This window comes from Vanessa cardui, chromosome Z (assembly GCF_905220365.1).
Source record: "Vanessa cardui chromosome Z, ilVanCard2.1, whole genome shotgun sequence".
NCBI classification, from domain to species: Eukaryota; Metazoa; Arthropoda; class Insecta; order Lepidoptera; family Nymphalidae; genus Vanessa; species Vanessa cardui.
The window spans coordinates 14,744,497-14,767,253 of NC_061154.1; the positions used below are offsets into that span (position 1 = coordinate 14,744,497).

The following is a 22,757-nucleotide window of genomic DNA, read 5'->3' on the forward strand; positions in this document are numbered from 1 at the left end:
CGTAGAACGACACGATTATAATTGAATATTAAAATTTTCGTAATTAATCGCAAACATCTTTCGAAGTTTACAAAGATAGTACAACATTTAAAGGCAAGTTGTTCAGCCGTTAGTTAGTTCCGTCGTCAGTTAGTTTCGTCATAAGAAATCCACAACTTGCCACCATCGAATATAATCATAGCCAATTTAGATGATTTACAATCAAAACATTTAACCTAACACTACTTTAAAATATTTTAAACAAGATTAATTTAACAATAAACACAACATCCATATATAATTATCGTGTAACATTTGAAACGATTATTAATTATTTATGTTAGTACATTTATGCGACACATTTGACATTTACCTTCTTTTTTAATTTTATATTATTGTTATCAATATAATTCTGTACAGCCAGGTAAAGGAATCTGTACTGCGCCTTATTCTGGACCATCCCACTGCGCTGCGCCCGCACCAACTTTACCGTGTCGTATACGTCTATTTCACAATTAAATCCTGTAATAACAAAATTATGTAACAAAAGCTCATGGATGTAATTCGACTGTTAATATATATGACATAAAGTATTTTGCACAAATTGCAATTTTCAATCGCAATTTTAACACCAAGCAAAACATTTCGGGAGCATTTTTAAAATTCGCAATTGATTCGTAAGCAATAACATCGAGGTAGTGATCATGTACCTATAATGTGTTATATTTAACAATAGCCTTACATTGAAAGTGTATACAAAAGTTTAGATGACATTTCTATTTTTTTATAACGCAACTGGCAAATACATATATCATAGTGTACATATATTTTAATAATTATTAAAATCAGACTGAATTGTTTTATAATAAACCATCGCCAAAGATCATTCATCGCCTTTTAATTGCTCGAGAAATTAACAGAATTTCGCATTGCAATCACTTATATATACAGCAATTAAGATTTGCATTGCTCTGCCCGTTTAGAATGGAGTGAATGAGGAATGTAAAGTGTAGTGTAGTGTTAGCGCTGCTAATGAAACATACGATAAAATATATTTCAAAGCAACATAACTCTTATAATATTTATAAAACAATAGAACATTTGTGCATAGCTGCGCTTGCATATCTGTTATGAACATTCGCTTGCATAGTAACTTGCGCATTCGCTTACAACGATAATAATATAGCTTAAATAAATAAATAATATAAAATTATATTTACTTGATAGTTTTATCTTGTCAATCAGCATATCCAGGACTATGAAAGTACCAGTTCTGCCAACGCCCGCTGAGCAGTGCACACACAGTACATTCTGAAAATACACAGAAGATTATCATTAATCTAAATTATCAAACGCTAAGCTGTGGGTCGAAGTTGTTTATAATATTTTAAGCTGGAGTTATTTTTTTATTATAAATTCATTTACTAGACCAAAAATGCATTTTTTATTAATTTAAATTAATGAGTTCTTAACTTCCAATATCACTTTATATATTCAATGTTAGCAATTTTTACAGTTATTTAAGTTAAATCAACACAATTTTAGCAACTTTGTGAACAAAGGTGGGCAATGCAAAGATTGTATGTATTTATATTTCATATGACAATATATTATAAATTCGTGAATAATCGCAAAAACGTAAATGATCAACAATTTATGTAAAAATATAACAAAATACTTTTATTTTAGACAACAAAGACAAGAATTTAGTTATAGGAAAATTAAAATTATTTGGACTATTATATTTCACAAACTATTAAATAAAATAAATCTCACCTGTTCTGGACCATCTTTCTCCTGTGAGATCCTATACATTCGCCTGTTTATGTCTTCTATAAAAGCCAAGACGCCATCTGAGTCGACTGGCGTACCGTGATCGGGCCAGCTCTGAATAAATATTAACATTAAAAAATTAATTTGACTAACATTAAAGCAGTTCTAACAAAAACAAAAAGTATTATTTAATATAACTAACCATAATTTAAAAAACAAGCGCGGTCACTTCTTTTTTAATGTATATGTATAAGCCCCTAGTGAGCCAATGATATCATGATTCAAAACAAATAATACCATTTATTGTTGTGAATATCTGTCATGTATTTAATTACTTGAGGGGCTTCATGCTGTCTTAGGCATATCCAGAAACACATAATATATCCTAGCGCCAAGAAATATAGAAGCAACAGTACTATCACCCGATTGAAAGGATGTGAGAACCAATATTACATGAACAAGCAACCAAAAATCTTGGTTCCCATAGTTACTTAATATAAAATGAATCTTTAGTATTAAGAACATGTCAATATTATAATGATGTGAACGTCTTACCGTGTACTGGTACTGGTACATTGTCCGGCAGGTGTTGTTGTCGTTGACATCGAACTCCCTGACGAGATAGTCCTCATAGCACGTTTCAGACATCGACTTCACCGTCAACTCATCGTATGTCTCCTCCTGGCCGGACGCGGGCCAATAACGCTCGCATTTTTTCTAAAAAATCATAATATATACATTCTCTTTGGTCACTGTGTATTTAATATCAATGTTCTATTTACGAATAAAGGAATGGATATCATCAGGCCGATCTTAATCTACGATGTTTAGTAATAAATCTGAAGATTTCCAAATATAGGTAACACTAGTTATAATCAGTATCAAATATGGTTGAATGTTACCAATTAATTATATACAACAACAACAACAACTACAGCCTGTAAATTAATAAAGGCCTCCACCTCCACCACGCTGTTCCAATGCGGGTTGGTGGAATACACATGTGGCAGAATTTCTATGAAATTTGTCACATGCAGGTTTCCTCACGATGTTTTCCTTCACCGCTGAGCACGAGATGAATTATAAAGACAAATTAAGCACATGAATCAGCGGTGCTTGCCTGGGTTTGAACCCGCAATCATCGGTTAAGATGCACGCGTTCTAACCACTGGGCCATCTCGACTAATTAATTATATATAATGTTGAATAATTGTTTAGCAGTTAGTACCTTTCCCTTTTCAACTTCAGTTGTGATCATTGCCACCACTCTCACATCCTCTTGCCACAACATGCGCCAGAAGTCATCTGTTGTGTTGGAAAGGCAGCCCTGAGTGGCTATATATATTTTATCTTTCACTGAAATAGTTTAAAAAACATACAAATTGATATAAATCTTAATAAAATCCGTAAAAAATATCGACATCGTCTTTATCCCACTAATAAATCCTAGCAACAATCTTAACTAAATCTGTTATTTTGTCAATAATATTTGACTCGAGACAGAATTGAGCTGAGGCGTTAACGAGCTTTGTGATGCCATAATATCCTCAATAATGCCGTTACACAAACGACACGAAATAGTCCTACTTCATCAGAAATAACCAATAATCAAATAATGTAATTGTTACACATTTATAAATCAAAGCTAATTAATAATTCGTAACACATTTGATAACATATCAGCGACTTACTTATATTTCGACATATATTGCCGTTCGTTTTGTCCATTTTGATATACCTCTTGACCTCTCTCAGCGCATCGTCCGATAAGGACTTTGTGACCAATGGAGCTGCCTTTTTGGCATCATGTCTGAGGATTAAGGCTGAAAATAAAAATGGCAAGTTTTGAGATAGTACCGTTTACCGGTAGACTTATCAACATATGGATAATTAACATTACATAGAACTGAACGCGTTATCTCTATAAAGAGTAAATTACCGAAGTGTTTAAGATAATAATAAATAAGAATTTCAACAGGAAAATAAATAAAAAAATAATTGCCACAAACAAATGACTACGCGATCGAACGAGCGTAGCTCCCGCAAATTATTCAGTATCGATTCACGTATTCCATGGAGCAACCTCATTAGTATGACATTAACGTACATCAGATGTATGAGACAATGTAGGTAATTTTCCTTGTTTATACGTTTTACGATATACGTTATGCCGAAACAGGATCTGTCGCCGTGAAGTTCACGTATAACTACAATCAACTGCGAGTCCTTGGGTTTATGTTATGTGGCGTGCCATTGTTTAGCCACTACTTAGAATAGACTAACTCGATTACGTATGGTCTTTTTGTATCATTATTTAGTGGCATGTTTTTGTTTTTAATGTTTCGTAACTTCGCTAATGATATATATAAAAATTATACTTTCTATGGCAACTTTGTCCATTTTCTATTTGCATTTGAGTGACTGATATAGTACCATTAACAAGAAATGATTTTAAAAGTGTCACTGCAGCGTATTATATGGGATTATGTAATCGTATAGAAATGGATATTTGTTATTGTTCATTACGTATTCGTTCATTCATTGTTCGTCAAATTGATTTGACACTTTGTGCAGTTGTCCGCAATTGCGTGCCTTGTCGTGAACGTGCAACAGGTGAGTAATTAAATGAGACGCTGTAACTCATACCGAGTGTCTAGTTTCTCACAAGTGGTTAGTAGATAAATCATGAAGCCACGGATACCGAGAATAACGCAAAAATTAAGTCGACCAAATAAAAAATCGGATTTTCTGTGGAGTAATTTTCAGTAGTGGTCCGGATGATGATAGGCTGCAATTTCATTCGGAAAGCACGTAAGGACATTAGCCCTTCACTTGATTTCTGTCCATCCGTTTCATATTAACAGTTTTTTTGAATATGAGAGCTAGGCTGACTCAGGTCTCGCTTGAGAATGACAGCGCAAAATTAAATCGCTTCGGAGCGCATGGAATATGGATCAAGTAAATACGTTAACTAATGACAATAATTTAAAGAAAACTCACAATTAACACTGTTCAGGCTTTCATTTGATGACTGAACTGAGCCGGTTGGGTCGATCAGTTGGGAGGTGCGAATGTAACTTGCATTTATGTAATCTGATTGACCTTTATCGTCGCTTCTGCGTAATTTTACGCGGGTCTGATCATCTGAAAAAATATATATATTTAAAGCTACACTAACACTGGTATTAAAATGGGTGAAAACTTACTCTCCTTTTAATTCGAAATGATATACTGATTATTCTCTTACAAAGTTGTAGGTTTTTAACTATCGCGCGCAGGTATCCTACAATGCTTTCATTCACCAAGTAGCAGATTATAAACACAAATTATGCACAGGCTTGCCTTATTTTATAATACCATTTCATTTCACTGGAGAATGTTTTCCAAAGCAGAAGAGTTGAAACTTTGAGTTGAAATGATTCATTGTAAAGTTACTTGAATACAATAAATTTGATTTGATTATGAACTTGCTGTCTTTTTAAAATCCAAATGATCTGGCTTTAACTGTTTGAATTATATAGGAGTGTCAATAGTAAAGTAACAGCCTGTAAATTTCCCACTGCAGGGCTAAGGCCTCCTCTTCCATTAAGGAGAGGGTTTGGAACATATTCCACCACCATGCGGGTTGGTGGAATGCACATGTGGCAGAATTTCGATGAAATTAGACACATGCAGGTTTCCTCACGAGGTTTTCCTTCACCGCCAAGCACGAAATGAATTATAAATACAAATTAATTTTTTTATAAATATAGTGGTGCTTGCCTGAGTTTGAACTCGAAATCATCGGCTAAGATGCACGCGTTCTAAACACTGGGCCGTCTCAGCTCTAGCAGGAGTATCAATGCTATGTCAAAATGATATTGAAAAACAATTGTTTTCTACTTACATGGCAATATGTTGCGATATCGATTTTTGTTCGCGTTCTGCGGCTTCAAGCCCTCCTTTGTCGTGAAAATGTGTAAGTCTTCCATCATTTTCAGTGAATGAAACTCTCCATCAAATCCTGTATTGTGGTGAGCGTCTTGAAAATTCTTCATATCCTTGAAAAAAAAATTACATTCTATTTTTTAATGTTACTGGCATACTGATAACTTGTTTGATATTCTCCTTCCACTAGTTCATTCGAAACCAATACCAGTTAGCGTTGTGATTTATACAAAGGTAAAGGAGTAAATAAATCTTCTTATACAGATGGAACTTCGACAATCAGTGCGCGGTGCCTTCAGCCGAGCCAACCCATCCTTCTAACCGAAACATCAGAGACAGAGTATCGTACTTAGGCGCCGGTCACATTAACGGATACCTTTCATTGAAATCGATACCTGTCTATTAATAAAAGCTTATTGTATTCGTCGACCTGGACTTACCTGAACTTTGGTGTGAATGTCGTCTGTTCTGAGACGTGTTCCGCTGACAGGTTGTAACAGGCGAAGTACGTCGCCAGACGTTTCTATCATAGGGTACGACCGAAAATGTTCGATCAACCCCACTAAGTCGTCAAACTGCTCGCCACTGCCCACGTCGTATTTGTTATGCTGCTGGCAGATAAATATTAATTAAGTCAACTGTATAGAGATTACATACCTTTTGTACATTTTTAAATTAAATTCGGACGGATTCAGATGATAGGTTAATGATTAATATGTATTTTATTTTTTCATTAAAAAAATATGTTGTAGTATAAATTGCAAAACTTGTAACGACGTAATCATTTTCTATGTTACACACAGTAATTACGATCAATTATTGTGAAACGTTCTCACATAAAAGGAACAACGGCTGTATTCTGTTTTATAACCATTTTTATAAAAAGCACGTGACTTGACACAATTGTGAGCATTTATTTTTGTATTTGTTCTTTGCATTACATATTATAATTAATATGATATTATGATTACTTGATCAACATTGGCCAAGGACCTGACCAATATTTATCATTTTACATATTTTATAAAGAGTCATTACACTTTCATTATCTACATTGAACAAAACTAAGTCGCTTCCCAGCATATGTACACTTACATTTTTTATTTTATAGCGGATTTTAATGCGGCTTCATTAATGAACAGGGTGTTTCTAGAGGAAATCCAAGAATTTCAACTATCTAAGCGGAAAAAAAGCTAGATTTATGTTCAAAGCATTACGTTCTTCATACTAAAAGTTGCAAGTAAACCCTTTCTGTAAGCGTGAGAAGCCGAGACGGAAGGGTCTGTATAATTCTGAGCAATAAATTCGTTACAGCCTATTGCAGCTCGTGTCTATAGAATAGTACACATTAATTAAATCTACACAATAGAACTCGACGGCTAATATGTCAGAGTCTTTGTCTTGTATTGAAAAAAAATATATGATAGAAGTGTTATCATACTTTAAGTTTAATAGATATCTTATCGTTTATAAAACATATATACTTTACATGAATTAATAAGCCATATAATTATATAAAAAAAGCCATTGAATTGATTTTTTAATCAATTATATTGAAACAACGAAATGTAACAACGAATAAGTTATTTACCTCAACATAATAGATACAGTTTCAAATTCATAAAACACTATCACATTATTAACAAGTTTAAAAATAAACTAGAGTAACAGTCTGGAAGTTTCCCACTGCTGGGCTGATATCTCTCTTTTTAGGATAAGCTGAGGAGTATACTCGGCGCTGTTCCAATGTAAACGGCTAATTTATAGTTAATAAAGCTCTAGTTCAAGTGTCAACCAACACATTACTTTACATTATTCTGCACAATATTTTCCGTCACCGCCAGATAACACAAAAATTTAGTCGCGTTTGTTTTCTTAGTTGACCAATTAAGATTCACTTGTCTTGTCTTGGTTTTGTGCCTACATAAACAAATGAAAGCCTGTTCTGACTTCGTAGAGCTAAAATTTACAGTTGAAATTACCAAAAATCTAATCGAAAGATTCTATAAATGTAAGTAATGAGTACGTCTGCTATCCAAGTGAGTCTGTCAAACCTAAAGTTTCTAAGATTTCTTGTTGAATTGTATTCCGCTTATACGTTTAAATATTACAATGTTATCAATATAAAAATATCTAAGGACAAATTGAAGATATCTGTTGATGATGTTTGTTATAGAAACCTAGAATACCCTACATTCGTCTGAAAATACACATAAAATTGTAAATTCCTTGATATTTCCGACGAAACGCTTACCGGAACAGAGAACAGCGACGTCTCATTATTATGTTTTATGGACTAATCACGTTTCATCATCTTTTATATCAATGAGTGCCGATTGGTGAACACGATGATCAGCGTTAAATATAACAATTACTAACAACAACTGAAAATGAAACAAACATCAGTTACAACCACTTGTTACTTGCGCTTAGAAAGAACAACACACGGGATTTTTTTTGGAACAACACATGGGAAGAGAAACAAAAATCAAAACTATAATAAATCGTACGGAGCAAACGACTCAAATTTAAGAATATTAAAAATAATACTCGTAAAATTGAAAAAAAATGTAGATGGAAAACAAAATTAAAAAAATATATATATCACAAATACATTTTATCTACTTTAAATTTATACGATATGTACAGTAAAATACAAATATAATGTATAGTAGTGTACCTTGGAAAAATAATACATAAACAAAATACGACCGTGCTGTTTAAACAGAAACCTCCAGCAACTTTTGGGCGATCGATTGATATTATAAAAAAAAAAAAAAAACATGAATTCGAACGTGTACACAAATGCAAACAAACAATACATATACATACATATTAAATGACGATTGTGTTTACATAAATAAAAAATGAAACCGAATTGATATATTTCATATAAACTTTGCTATAGACGATGGCGTCGTTGTAAAATCAATTTTCTCAGATCGCTACGTCATTGGTCCGCTGTTATGCAGGCTAATTGTAAATATAATTAGTGCAACCGGGTCCGGATATATTCTATTTCATACGAGTTTTATAGATTATTGATTGGTTAAACCAGTCGAGACTCTTAACACATTTATATGTCTCTACATTTTATTGTATATTTATAAACACCTTCCAACACCATCGATCCGGACTGCACTTAACGTTCTAAAAATAATTCTCTTTTATTTCATAGAAAAATTCATATAAAATTCGCCATATATAAATTAATAAATAATAAAATAATTAAAAAGGTAAAATGAAAATAAACATTGCCATACATATACTCATATATATTATAGGTATATATATAAAAATATAAATATATGTATATACAATTAAAAAAAATATTTATTAATTAAAACCGATAAAGATCGTATAATATTTAAAGTAACATATGGTTTGTGTTAATATATTGTTTTCAAGGCAGACTTTGCATCAATCAATATCATCAAAACAAACAATATGCCATAACACGGAACAAAAATATATTCACTTCAGAGATATTTCAATTAAATATTAATGTTCTCCTCTAGGCATTGTAACGTTCCCAACAAATGAGATGCAGAATATATAGCAGTCTTACCTTGCTTAGGATTTAAGAGCGCACTTTACTAATCTCAATTTTCTTGTTTGCGTCTATCACTGTTGCACTATCAACGATTGGGAAAACAACACTTGCGCAGATGCAAAATGCATTTCCTATATTCACGTGCTAGGCTGACCGATAGCTAACTTCACCGACGATATGATATCCTGGTAATTTTGTGCGATATCATACACTGTTGCATTTATTGCAAACCGACAACACTAAACTAACTTCACATCGAAATAAACTAGAGTGAAGTTAGGTCACATACAGTGCACTAATGACCTATTTGTGCATCCAGTCTAGGCTTTCCGCGCATGCCCTGTTTTCGACTAACAACTCCTTGCTTTCTGGATGCCTAGTACAATGCGTTGCACGATGTGGCAACGCAGCACGAACGAGATGGAATGATGAATGATGATGAAAAGGCGATTCCGGCTGCACCGTTCAATGGCGTGGATACATTTTTAGATGCACAATGCATATTAGTACTAGTTTTGGTTTAAATTACAATTATATTGTGATAAGAATCCTACTGCTATGTCCCATACTATGATTCTATTTTTTATCATTAATTTGTATTCAGATATAGTTTTAATTAAGCTGAAATTAAATGAAATTAATTGTGTTTAATTTATTATTAATACGGTATAATATAATACTGCAACCCTTAAACATATATTTCTGATTTTACTAAGAAGTACATATACCTACTTATATGTATGTATAATGTAATATTTCATATATATTCTATATCGAATTTTCTTATCAGTTTTCTCTTTGTTACAATTGTAAACATTTAAATAATTTAACACGAGACTTGCAACAGTCAGGTGCATGTGCAAAATATTTATAGACTGACTGTTTTAAAACTATTCTAAAGTGGGATGAAAAAAGATTATTTTGATTTATAAATAGCATATAGATATATATTTAATTGCAAATCAATTAATTATTCATTAATTTCCATAAAATTTTTGAACATTTGACTGATGGTTCAAATCCCTTGCATGCCAAACAGATTTTTCATACGTCCTTAATTTGTGTTTTATAATTTATCTTGTACTCGGCGGTAATCAAAAGCCTCTTTCAGACACCTGCATTTTACATTTGTTTACCCACCTTTATCTATCAACCACTGGATCAGCTTGGTGGTTCTCCGCCAAGTTAGTAAAACCATCTCCTAAAATAGGGAAGGGACTTTTGAGATAACAAAGTACTCGAACGTCTATCTAATTTTAAATCCGAGCTGTCATATATCCGATTATTCAAAGAATCAATACATATTTTTATATATATTTGAGATAACCCGAAGTTGATCGTTTTACTTTCAAGCACCTCCTTAACTTTAGAACCAACCACAATGCCGCTATCAATAAAATTGTCGTTAATTAGCCCAGTTTATAAAATAAAAATTTTATCACTTGAGATGATGATATTTATCTTTTTCGAGTATGCAAGTATTTTTCGAAGTGTCTCAGTTGGTGATTGTAAAGGTGTTTTTATCATTTGTTTCGCAAAACTTTTTTGTATACAGATATTCTCAACCCATATATAATACGCAAACTCACCATTTAGATAAATAAATGTAACTTTAAGAAATTTAATTTTTGAATTAAAATTACAAAATTATAATTATATTTTGTACAAGTCACGGATTATTTAAAAACATTTTTTTATAAGTTGGAATAACTCCTACATGAAAATAAAACAAGGGCAACAAATCAATTTGAACATGAATACTGAATCATTTGTATGTAATATGTAGAATGAAATCACATATTATGCGTAATGTAAGCCACATTACTTTATAAATAATTTCTAGTAAAGGTTATCCTATTCCCTGTTTAAAATACATCTTTTTACGGTATTTAGCTGGCGACATCGAAATATTGTTATTATTATAATATGTTTAAATTCTCATGCGGGACTGATGAAATGCATTTGCCGCCACTGTTCGGTGCAACAAAGACCTCCATATGATTCCTGTTTTCCTAGTAAAAGTACTGCCCACGCTATGCCACGTTGCAGTTGCCCTTGCAAAGTTGCATTTCACTCGGGCGAAATGCAATAAAATGAAAAACGAAAGTTGTCCAGTCAATATCCCTATCTACACAATATATGTATGTATCTTTCAAAAGCGTTAAATTCTTACTTTTACAACTAGTTATTAAATATTTATAATCGATTTAATTGTTATACATACGAGTATGATATAATTAAATAATTTAAAAAAAAAGACTGTTTGTTTTAAATGAATTTACTGAATGAGAGTTTTACATCATTTTAATTAAATATTTCCAATAATTAGTATCAATTAAACAATCTAGATGATTTTCACCTAAATAATTTTCATTTTCATTTTTAGAGTTGCATAAGGAAATTGTAACCTTAGCAAACGTAATCTCTTTAAACATCATGATACCCTAGTACCTCATTGCAATCCCAATGCAACTTCACTTTATTGCATGCACGCTGTTTAAGCGCCAAGTCGCTATCAATCAATTCCTATTGGCGGCAAATTTATTTTATTGCCAAGACACGACTTCATTATTTAGCCAGTAATATTTTATTTAAGGATTTATAACAACTACAAATAACAAATAATAATAATTATAAAATTAAATAATTCGACTCACGAAATTCGAAATTCGACAACATCATTTTTAATTTGCATATAAATTCAAATTGATCTCGAAAATGTTTATAATTTTTATTTTTATTGATATAATATGTACATAAGTATGAACAATATTGTGAGATTACAAGAATAATTTATAGATATTGAGCATAGCTGTAATTTTTTAAATATTTTTATTTATTTCGCTTATTTTCAATTAATTATAAAACTGTGTCGTTTATAATTCCAAAAGAATGTATCTAATATTTCTTTTTTATTATTATTATTTGTATTGATTAATTAACAGACAATTATTTATTTTTAATAGAGAAACAAATCAGGACGATTCAATCGAGAAATTTTATTTTTCTAAGCAGACAGATATAATTATAATCTGATTAATTGAAATACCGAATAATATAAGCTAAATTTTTCATCATAGGACCAAAGTACACGAGACATGGAGAATCCATTTTTCATTTTACCGCCTAATAAAATCAATACTTTTAAGAGTATATTAAAAAAAAAGATCGCGCAGTCCCCTGTCTGGCTGGCTGACTTTTCGGCGGGAATTTTAGGAACTCGGTCATACTATTTTTGAGTCATCGAAAATTCCGTTTTCGTTAGGTTTCATTATTGATTATTATTTAATCGTTAATATTAGTGTCGATTGTTAAAAAATCATGTAGTCATTCGTCTATTCTTTTTAAAGTCTCATTAACACTTCTAAAGAGATGCATGAACATGCTTTTGTATGTTTTCCCCACACACTACATACAATGTAATTCGGTCAGACAATAAACATACCCCTTCGATTATGTTCGCCTATTACATCAATGCACTTAAAAGTGCACTGTATTTGAAGAGACTTTGTAAAAAACATAACTACTACTATTTTCAGGTAGGTATGTACCCACTCTCTTTCTAACGATATAGTTTTCTTTTTACAAATTGTAAAACATGCATGTGTTGCAAAATGTCGGAAAAACAGCTCTAAAACATTGGTTGTATTATTTCAGTTATTTTAAAAAAAACTATTTCAAATTTTTGACGGTTGCGTTCCGGATTTGCATTTGTTTGGATTTTCTTTTATGCGTGTATTTTATCGTCATACATATAGTTGCAACCAAGTGCATTCTAGTACTAGGAAATCAGACTTCCCTTAGAGATAACGCGTTTTAGTACATTGATAGCTATTACATAAGTATAGATTCTTCTCTATTTAAAATAAATATTCAGAGTACTTAATGCTAGTTCAAAATTAAAAATTCAAAACAAATTTTTTAGTGAACATATTAAAACATCGCTAATATATTTTTTTAAATAATAACATACGTTTATATGTAGAAGTACATTTATTAACTCAAAAGACTAAATTTCACAATTTAGCTCTTAGTGAAAATTTACAACCTAAAATAGAATAATTGTTACTGCTACAAATAATTAGCTATGAAAATATTTACTTACTTATTCTATAAAAAAATTTAATTTATGACGTATGATATATTAAAACAAAATTGATAAAATTTTAAAAATTAAATTACCTAATTGATATTCAATTTAACAACAAAATGTTTAAGTAAAATAAACTTATAATTAAAAAACGTCGCACAATAACAATCTACAATGTATCTTTAATCTCGAGAAGTGAATTAAGTAAGATCACAGAAAACGTTTCTACGTCTAGTTGCAAGCTATATTGAAATGTAAATTTATTGAAATCTATTGTATTGTATAAGTAGATTGCTTTATGAAACAGCTAACATATCGATTATTTTAATCTGAAGCTTAAATAATATGAACACAGGAAGCGAGCCACGTTTTTCACCTACGAGAAGAATAAAATACAAGGAAATGAGAAAATAATTATAATTTCCTCACAGGTCAGTTCATTATTGATCTAATTATAATATTTTAATTTCAATATAATAGCAAAATAATACTTCCGTTTAAAAATTCTACATAAAACAAAGAATAATAAATATATCTCTCTATTACAGTTATAGTTTTTTTTTTTGTTTATTTTTTACAAAACTGTTCATATTTAGTTGTGTATATTTGGTTCTATTTACTAAAGCGGGAATTCGCATTTAATAAGGAATCCGAAACGCTCTCTTTGATATCTGTTCGCCTGGTAAGTACAGTGCAGTTCGTTGCAACATTGAATCGCGATTTTCTTGTGCGAGATGCATTTTGCAAAATTCGTTCGTCGTCCAAGTTTTTCTTACTTCATTTATTGAAAAATATTATAATTAAATTTATAAAATAATATAGGAATACATTTTTTTATATTGAATTTTTAGAATAAATTTGCTTTATTTTTACGATTAGGTTGAAAAACACAAAAAAATTGCCTCACGAGGCAATCGACAATTGTCAAATATTTACTGAATCCTATTTTTTTTTAATATATATTAAGAAGGTTTTTTAATCGATTATTATTTAAAAAATCTAATAATTTATAAACTGTTGGTTTTCGTCGTATTAACAATAACTAAATACTATTTGGGTTAAAATGTTTTTAAAAAAAGAAACTAATCTTTTTTACACGGCAAAATAAGACATGCTGCCTTCACTGATTGTTGTATAAACAGAAAATAACTACTAAAACATAATATAATAAATGAGCTATTTAAATTATATTTAAATTTAATTAAATTGGTGTCGCGAATAAATAATAATTAGACAGTCACTTAGGACTTATCGTATATAGAGGAGATTAAATTAAATAACCAATACAAACAACACTATCTCAAACACTATCATTAGCTGCATACATTGTTGCAACATTGTAAGAGCAAGTACTAGGCTAACAGAGCCACAGTAGAGCTATTCGCCTGCATTATACAGTTAAATGATAAATGACAATATGTGGCAAGGATTGCAACATTGTACATATTTTATAAATATATTTCTTTCTATAAAAAAGGAAATCCAACTATCACTATAGAATTTATGTATGCTGTACCAAGTTTTGATCAAACATTATTAAAATTAAAACTATGTTTCTTAATAATGTTTTGTAAATTAAAAACTCATTTAAGATAAACTTTAGTGTACTGAGTGTATATAACGCAGTTCTTAAGGGTAACTTAATAAGGCAACAGTCGCCAGACGACCACTGACTCACCGCATCGAGTGAACCGATTCGTAGAACATTTGCTTAATCTTTTATATACTTTGAAATGACTAATATGATGACCACTTAAACAGAAACCTAAAAATTATCGCCTCAGGGCGATCAGTCGTCTGACGGTTTGTGACTACGTGACGTCACATTAAATTCAGTATTATAACTCTCTAGAGGACCGAATAAACTATTGCATTAAGAAAAAATAAATTGTGTTTTTTTATTTTAAATAAATCGTTTTTAGTATCGAATGAAAGGACTTAATTAGAAAATTACAAATATATTACAGTAATTTACTAGCTGCTTCATTTTTGTTAATTCAAAAATGACAATGAATTTAACAATTAAAACATTTGTAAAATATTAAATAAAGTATGTAAGACTATTGAAAATCATTTTTTTATGTCTTCTAAACAGTTTTATCGTTTAGGATTTATTATAGAATATTTTTTTAGGATTGATTTTCAGCTTATATATGACACTATTGTTAATCGATTTCCAAAAAGGAGAAGGTTCTCAATTCGACTGTATTTTTTTTAAATTAATTAATTAAGTTTTAAAGGTCAAAGGGAGTAATGGCCAATTTGTACAATAAAAGAAGAAACAAAGATTCTATCTTCTTTATTGTGACATATTACATTTAATAAAGTAATAAATCTTATTTTAAATCATCGCTACGTATTATTGTTCGTCAACTTAATTGAAAAATATCGTTATAATTATTTCCTTAACAGCAGTAATCTGCATTTAAAACAGGCATTCCTATGTCAATTGCATTTTTATTTAATAAGACCTCCGCTAAAACACGTGACAAGACTCAGATGGGAATATATATAGTAATGTATTCTTAAAATACGAAATAATCATATTAATAATAGTAACACGAGATAATGTTCTACGTGACTTAACTAAGAAGTTTTTATAATTATCATTAAATTGTGTGCAATTAAATTACTTACATGCTGTGCAAAACATCTTCTAGTAATAGTGTTTTCAAATAACTTTATGGCAAGCAATACGGAATGTTCATAATTTTTAAGTCATAAAGAAACCACTTGCTAATACCTACTAAAATTAAGTTCATCAAAATAGCTATCAGTCGCAGTTTCGTTACAAAAAAATATCGTTTTACGATATTTTTTTGTTATTGTAATACTAGTTGTTGCCCGCTTTGGGGGACAAAAAAGGGTAGGGTTCAACGGAATTTAAAAAATTCTTGCCTACAAAATCAGTGTTGATTGGTTTCATTCATTCATTAATTCATTTCATTAATTCCCGTGATTAAACAAAGTAAAAGAAAAATTATCCATACGTATTACATAAAGTATCCCCCCTGTTATCCGCCTGTACGGTTATACCTTTTAAATTCCACATAAATATAATTATTGATGAAAAGTGATTAAAGAGAAACATTTGTACATGTTTTAACGCATGCAGATTATAGTAAAGAAAAGCCGAAAATTTCAACTTTTCTAGTCAGAAGAAAACTTTTTATATTCGTTCTCCAATCTTAAAGTTGTACCTACATATATCTACCCATGTGGATCTGATGAGCAGCTAGTATATCATTTAGCAAAAGTGTTGCATATTTGTTATATTAACACACGGGAAAAAACTGACTATTCCTTTTGGCGGTCGGTCGGTAAGTTTGAGTTGGACTTACCCCCAAAATGCCAATAAAAATGTAAGCAAAGATAATTAAGTTCGAAGCATGAATTAATTTATCCATAGCATTAATGATACATTGATTTGTTATCAAAAACGTAGTTCATTGCCTTTTAAACAAGGTTGATGTCTAACAGTCGTCTATAAATAATAATGTCAATAAGCAATAAACAGCCTCAGAACTTTTTAGCACGTCGGAATGTGCAAAAATGTGCAAACAATAAAGTCAACCGAAATGTTGTTGTAGTTATTTAAAGAAGATTTTAGTAGTTGACTAATCAGAAAAAAGCACGAAATTAAAAAAAATATCATAAAATTGTATGAAGTACAGTAAAGAAAAAGTAAAGTAACAGCCTGTCAATTTCCCACTGCTGGGCTAAGGCCTCCTCTCCCATTAAGGAGAGAGTTTAGATCATGTTCCCACACGCTGTTCCAATACGGGTTGGTGGAATGCTCATGTGACACAATTTCGATGAAATTAGACACATGTAGGTTTCTTCAAGATGTTTTCCTTCACCGCCGAGCACGAGATGAATTATAAACACAAATTAAGCACAAATATATAGTGGTGCTTGCCTGGGTTTGAACCCGTTATCATCGGTTAAGATGCACCGTTCTAACCAATAAAGTATATAAATTAAATGAAATACTGTGATTTTTTTTGTTCATAACTACTTTTTATTATTTTAAATTATATACTTATTAACAATTTCCCAAGATTTGTCCCCCTGATATAGATTTAGTATTATCAAAGGCTCAACGGACATCTTATCTGACATCGCATGCGCAATGTAAGGGATGGTTCATATTTCTTACAGTGCCAACATGCATGGTGGTCGTAGCAGCCTTTTCGCCAGTCTACCTAACTATTTTAAATAATTTAAAAAGTTAATAGCGAGATCCACGAGGCAGTCGACAATTATATAATATTGTGTTATACCTATATAAATATTTATGTTGTAATTTAATATAAATAAATTATCTTCATATTCATTTTTATGTATATATGTGATGTTTTAATATTCTAGTGACTTTTAATGATAAAAAATATAAGCACTTTATTTTACTAAAGCTACATGTATGAATGTATACATTGCATCTCGAAAAAGCTAACATAGTGTCAAAAATAGGAATTTTAAAAAAAATAATTGAGTGTCGGTTTTAAAACCTATAGATGTAAATTAGAGTAACTTAGGACATTTTAAAATATACGACTCTTTCATCGACTTGATTTATATGAAATTTAAAAAGTCTAAGCGTACAGGCCAGACGCGAACTTTCAATAATATGTACTTATATAAGATAATATTTCTTATTCTTTGTTCAATCACGGGAAAACTATTGAACGTATCGGTATAAGACTATGACACCAAGTATAACAGAAATGTAGGATAAATCATAAAAGTATTTAATGTAAAGTAAGGGCATGTTAGTTTGGTAGGTTGGATACCACTAAAAATAAACAGAATATTATCCTACGTAAAAAAAATTACACCGACCAGCATGAAATGGATTTTATTACACAAATTTAGGACAGTCATCGACGCACTCTTTGATGTTTTTCCAAATGTTTTATAAATTATCTTTATCGTAATTTCTAGCGATATTATTATAACGTTGCGCATTAAACAATACATAACATTCGTTACGCCACCGTGCGTAGGATGTTAAGCCTCAAAGCTGTTACGAGCAAAAAAATAAATTGTCCAATGATTCGTCTCTAAATAAGACCTTACGTTTTTGTACCATCCCATTATACAAGATCATACAATTATAACCTGCCATACATGGAAAGCTATTTGAAATCCCATCAGCACAAAAAACTTATAAAAATAATTAGCAATTAGCTCGAACCTCGTTAAATAACTGAAAGGTTTTTATGCGTATCAATTTTATTTCGTTTATTGGGATAATTTAATTCACTATGATATTGTATATTCGCATTTGCAGAGCCGACATTGTAATCTTTATTATATAATAAACTAATGACCAGACCCGACTTCGCACAGGTGCAATGCTGATCGTAAATATACTACAGAATGTCTTTAGCGTTCACAACTTTTTTGTCATTAGGCAATTCAAACCTATGTCCTAACGTTTTAAATCTGTATATATTTAATTGCATAGTATAAAGGGCCACATTGATATAAATCAAACGCACATGTATTTGAGGATAAATGTGAATGCTGTACGTATTGCTTAAAATCTCTTCGAAAATAAGCTATCATTAATTGTATAAATTGTGGGTTATCGCTAAGAGATAGACATATGCAAACATGGACTTTTTTGAAGATCTTTTTAAGGTGTACAATACTATAGTAAAATATTTTGATATACCTCGTAGGGTTCAGGCAGCGTTTACAATGTAAGTGCAAAAAAATGTGTTTATTTACATCACTTTAGAAACCTCTAAAATTTTCAATGTTTCTCTACTATGTTATGCATGTTTTCTTAATTTTAAAGATCTGCATATACAGCAAAAGACAGCGCTATGCGACTTCGCTTTATAATATTTAATGATTTCATTGTTCTATATTTTTTACAAATAATCATTATATAAATATATTTTGTATATATACATTCATAACAATTACAAACCCTTATTTGGACAATACCCCAACCTTCTACTACCCAATCACGTGACGTCACTAACAGGTTGGTCGGCAACCTGAAATCCACAGCGGGCCCTCGAGATAAAATACCTAATTAATTAATTCAATTTTTTGCAACATTACCACCTACACAATGAGGGCCACTTACGAATGTTCTAAGGACACTTCCTCGCAAATGGAAGAGGAAAAAATACAAACTTACCTGTTTCCTGATCATGACGTGGCTGACGCGCCCGCGCACTCGCACAGAGAGCACGTACTCGCCGGGGTGCGTCTGTGACTCGCGCACCAAGAACGACCCGTTCCTTCCCTTCTCCATCATCAAATGCTCCGCTTCCTTTGCAGACATGATTCCATGGTACCATCTGAAATAGTCATTTGTCAGTAAATTCTGCTCTTTTGATAAAGTGTTTCCTGTGTATGATTGAAACTAAAGTGCTACCTCTATCCCTGACACTTATTTATACTTTAACAACGTACAACGACAACTGTACAAATTATTCCAATCATCGTAACGACTTACGAATGGACTAGCATTATATATATTAGCGTTCTATAACATCCCATAATGAAATGACTAAACGAGCATATGGTGTGTACATTATCTAATTCATCAAAAGAAAACGATCAAAAAGTGTAAATTGAATTGAAAATGATTGTGAATGAATGAAATGATGATTGAATTGAGAATGGAATTACATTCTCATTTTAATAATCTATTTCAAAAAAATACATTATTACACTAAGCTACTGATTTTCTCAATGGTATCAGAATGAATATGATCGGGTTAATAAAAAATACGTTATACATGAAAAATTATATAAAATCGTTAGGAGTACAAAATTTGTCAAATAAGAAAATATTTATAAAGAGTAATAGTTAATTGACAACATCTATAAGAAATAACTTTGAAACTTCCGCGGAAAATAATATTGATTGCAAACTACCGCAATATTTCCTGTTACGTTGAGCAATTTCACTATTACGTGTCATTAGGGCGCAACGCGTCGCTGATGCATGGTTTTTCCAAACACTAATGACAGGGTAGCGCTTGGAGTCGCCCGAATATTATTGTAATGATATTAATTGATTCAACGAAATAACTACTTAAAGTAAAATTCGAATATTTAATAAAACAACTGCCACAGAATAAGAGAGACAGAAATAAAAAAAACAATATTGTCCTATGACATTTCGATTAAAAAATATATCTTTAATATTCAATCATACTAAACAGCTTCAATGTTAACTAGTTGCGTAAAACGTAATGTAATAATTAATTCTCGTTATTTTCTATGGGAACTCTGATCAATTATTTACGTTTACTTTTATATCAATTTCATAGAGTAATAAATAATGTTTTTTAGCTCCTTCCGTTACGTTCAATATTTAATTATTAATTTATATAGCGTTACGTAATTTATATTTTTAAACTTACTTCTATAAAAATATTTAAAGAAATTATTGAAGTCTAACAATACGCATTTGTAAATCAAAACAGTTTAAAAAAAATAAAAGCAATCGTGATAGTGTCGCGCATGTATTCCAACAGCATACATGCAAAATGCTACAAACCGGTCCCACTCCTCACTCGCAGGTGATTGACACCGCATCCGCTCGGAGCATTCGACATTCATCTTTAATACTAATGATACAAAGATCAATTTTCCCGGCTGATTAGAGGACAACTAAATCATTTATATCCAAATTTTCACCTACGCTTCTGTTTACATAACTTGACATATATTTAGGCAAAATTTTACGCTATTTTTTTTTTAAATACCTTAGATGTGAATGCAGATTAAGGAGCGGATGTGTCAATATTATTTCTAAGTAATGCTCATTATTTTGTATAAATAACAGTAAAAACAAGCCAATAAATAGGTGATTAAGAGCCTGTTAAAGAAAATTATTAGTTTATTTACAGCGTGTTTACATCAATCCTGATATAAACAATGCCTCGTTAGTATAAATATAAATTCCAGGTTCACACGTAAAGAGGTTCACATGAAATAAAATATTAGTACAATATCCCAATGAAAGATTAAACTGCCTGTATATTTTATTTGCAGCAACTCTTTGTTAAACGCTTTGTATCGAATTCAATAAAACATCGTCAACTTACATACCACCAGACTTCTCTTGATTGCTTTTTAATATACTTATGTACTTTAAAATTATTGTACTTGCTTACTGTTATATCTCGGTAAGGAAACACATACATAAATATTTAATTTATAAATAAATAATCCAAATACTCAATCAATTTCAAAATTTTAAAAAGTTGACACTATCATGTTTATTTTTAAGTTTATAGTTAATTAAGTTTTTTTATTGCAATTATCAACAGTAACATTCATCACTTTGATATAATCTGTGATAAAATTGTTATAAATACATAAGGATAAGCTAATAACACCTTGTTTCCGACTCCTCATATTCAATAAATCCTCCTTGGGACATGGTTTCAATGTTTGTAAAAAATATATTCTTAAAAGAGCATATTATTCAATACCAAATTATATGAGTGATAAAAAAGCGTAAAGCTAATACTTGTTGACTTTCAAGCAGGATTTAATATATACCTACACATATGATTGTATTGAAAAAACAAACTTTGTATTTTAAATCTTAGAAAAGAGTATTCTATATATCTATATATACTTAGTATATTTCAAACCGTTGATAGCATTTCTTAAATGTGCCTGTAAATAAATGCCTACTAAAATAAAGTATATATTTCGACTATGAATTTTAGCTTTAGTTATAATTGCTTTTGTGGTGCAACACTGTTTATTATGAAACGGTTTCAGAGTAGGTGTTAATAGTATGGTAACGTGACAAAGAAACTCGTAACTTTTATCTAAGAAGGATATACAAACGTCACTGAGGGTAATAAACTTTACAATTCTTAAACAATATAAACTCATTGATTTTAAGTCGTTTATATCACCCGCATACTGTTTTAAAACATTACTAAAGTCAGACATTTAATTAAGTATATAAATTACGTATTAGTAGTATCATTAAATGGAAATAATGTAATCAAATTAGGATAGATATTATTAAATTAGAATGAATTTATTTTGTAACAGATATTAGCTTCAAACACTATTCGTATAAATTCGTTTTTTTTGTTGGTTCGCTATTGAACTTGACACTTCTAGGTATACTAAAAGCTCGATGACTAATTCGTATATTGGGTGTTTCCCTCACGAGATACGCATCTCAATATTCCATGACATGCACACGAAGGAATAGGTATCGCGTGCCTTAATTTACATGTGCATGCCCGTTTTTTCTGCCATCTTCATCAGAGATTATTCCAAGTTAACTTTCAAGTACATATATCAAAATGAGTAATCATGCTGAGTAAGGGCTGATCAAACATTATTATTAATTACATGGAATTATGTAAAAGTACTGCGTTGTTGCACGTTATAAATCCTTTTTAATTGCGTTACAAATGATTTTCCATG

The 22,757-nt window shown here is 30.7% G+C and overlaps 1 protein-coding gene across 2 annotated transcripts in view; it reads right to left on the minus strand.

Moving 5' to 3' along the window:
* LOC124543206 (tyrosine-protein phosphatase corkscrew-like) overlaps positions 1–22,757 on the minus strand; it is a 28,597-nt gene that overhangs the window by 3,334 nt on the left and 2,506 nt on the right. The window contains exons 2-11 of one of the 2 annotated variants that reach the window (XM_047121321.1): positions 19,480–19,642; positions 6,120–6,290; positions 5,639–5,792; positions 4,753–4,896; positions 3,444–3,575; positions 2,981–3,108; positions 2,308–2,469; positions 1,756–1,866; positions 1,200–1,290; positions 353–501 (exon numbers count right to left, since the gene is read on the minus strand). In XM_047121321.1, coding sequence (XP_046977277.1) covers positions 353–501; positions 1,200–1,290; positions 1,756–1,866; positions 2,308–2,469; positions 2,981–3,108; positions 3,444–3,575; positions 4,753–4,896; positions 5,639–5,792; positions 6,120–6,290; positions 19,480–19,642 — 1,405 coding nt within the window. The remainder of the gene's footprint in view (positions 1–352; positions 502–1,199; positions 1,291–1,755; positions 1,867–2,307; positions 2,470–2,980; positions 3,109–3,443; positions 3,576–4,752; positions 4,897–5,638; positions 5,793–6,119; positions 6,291–19,479; positions 19,643–22,757) is intronic. The other variant, XM_047121322.1, reaches the window with a different exon arrangement.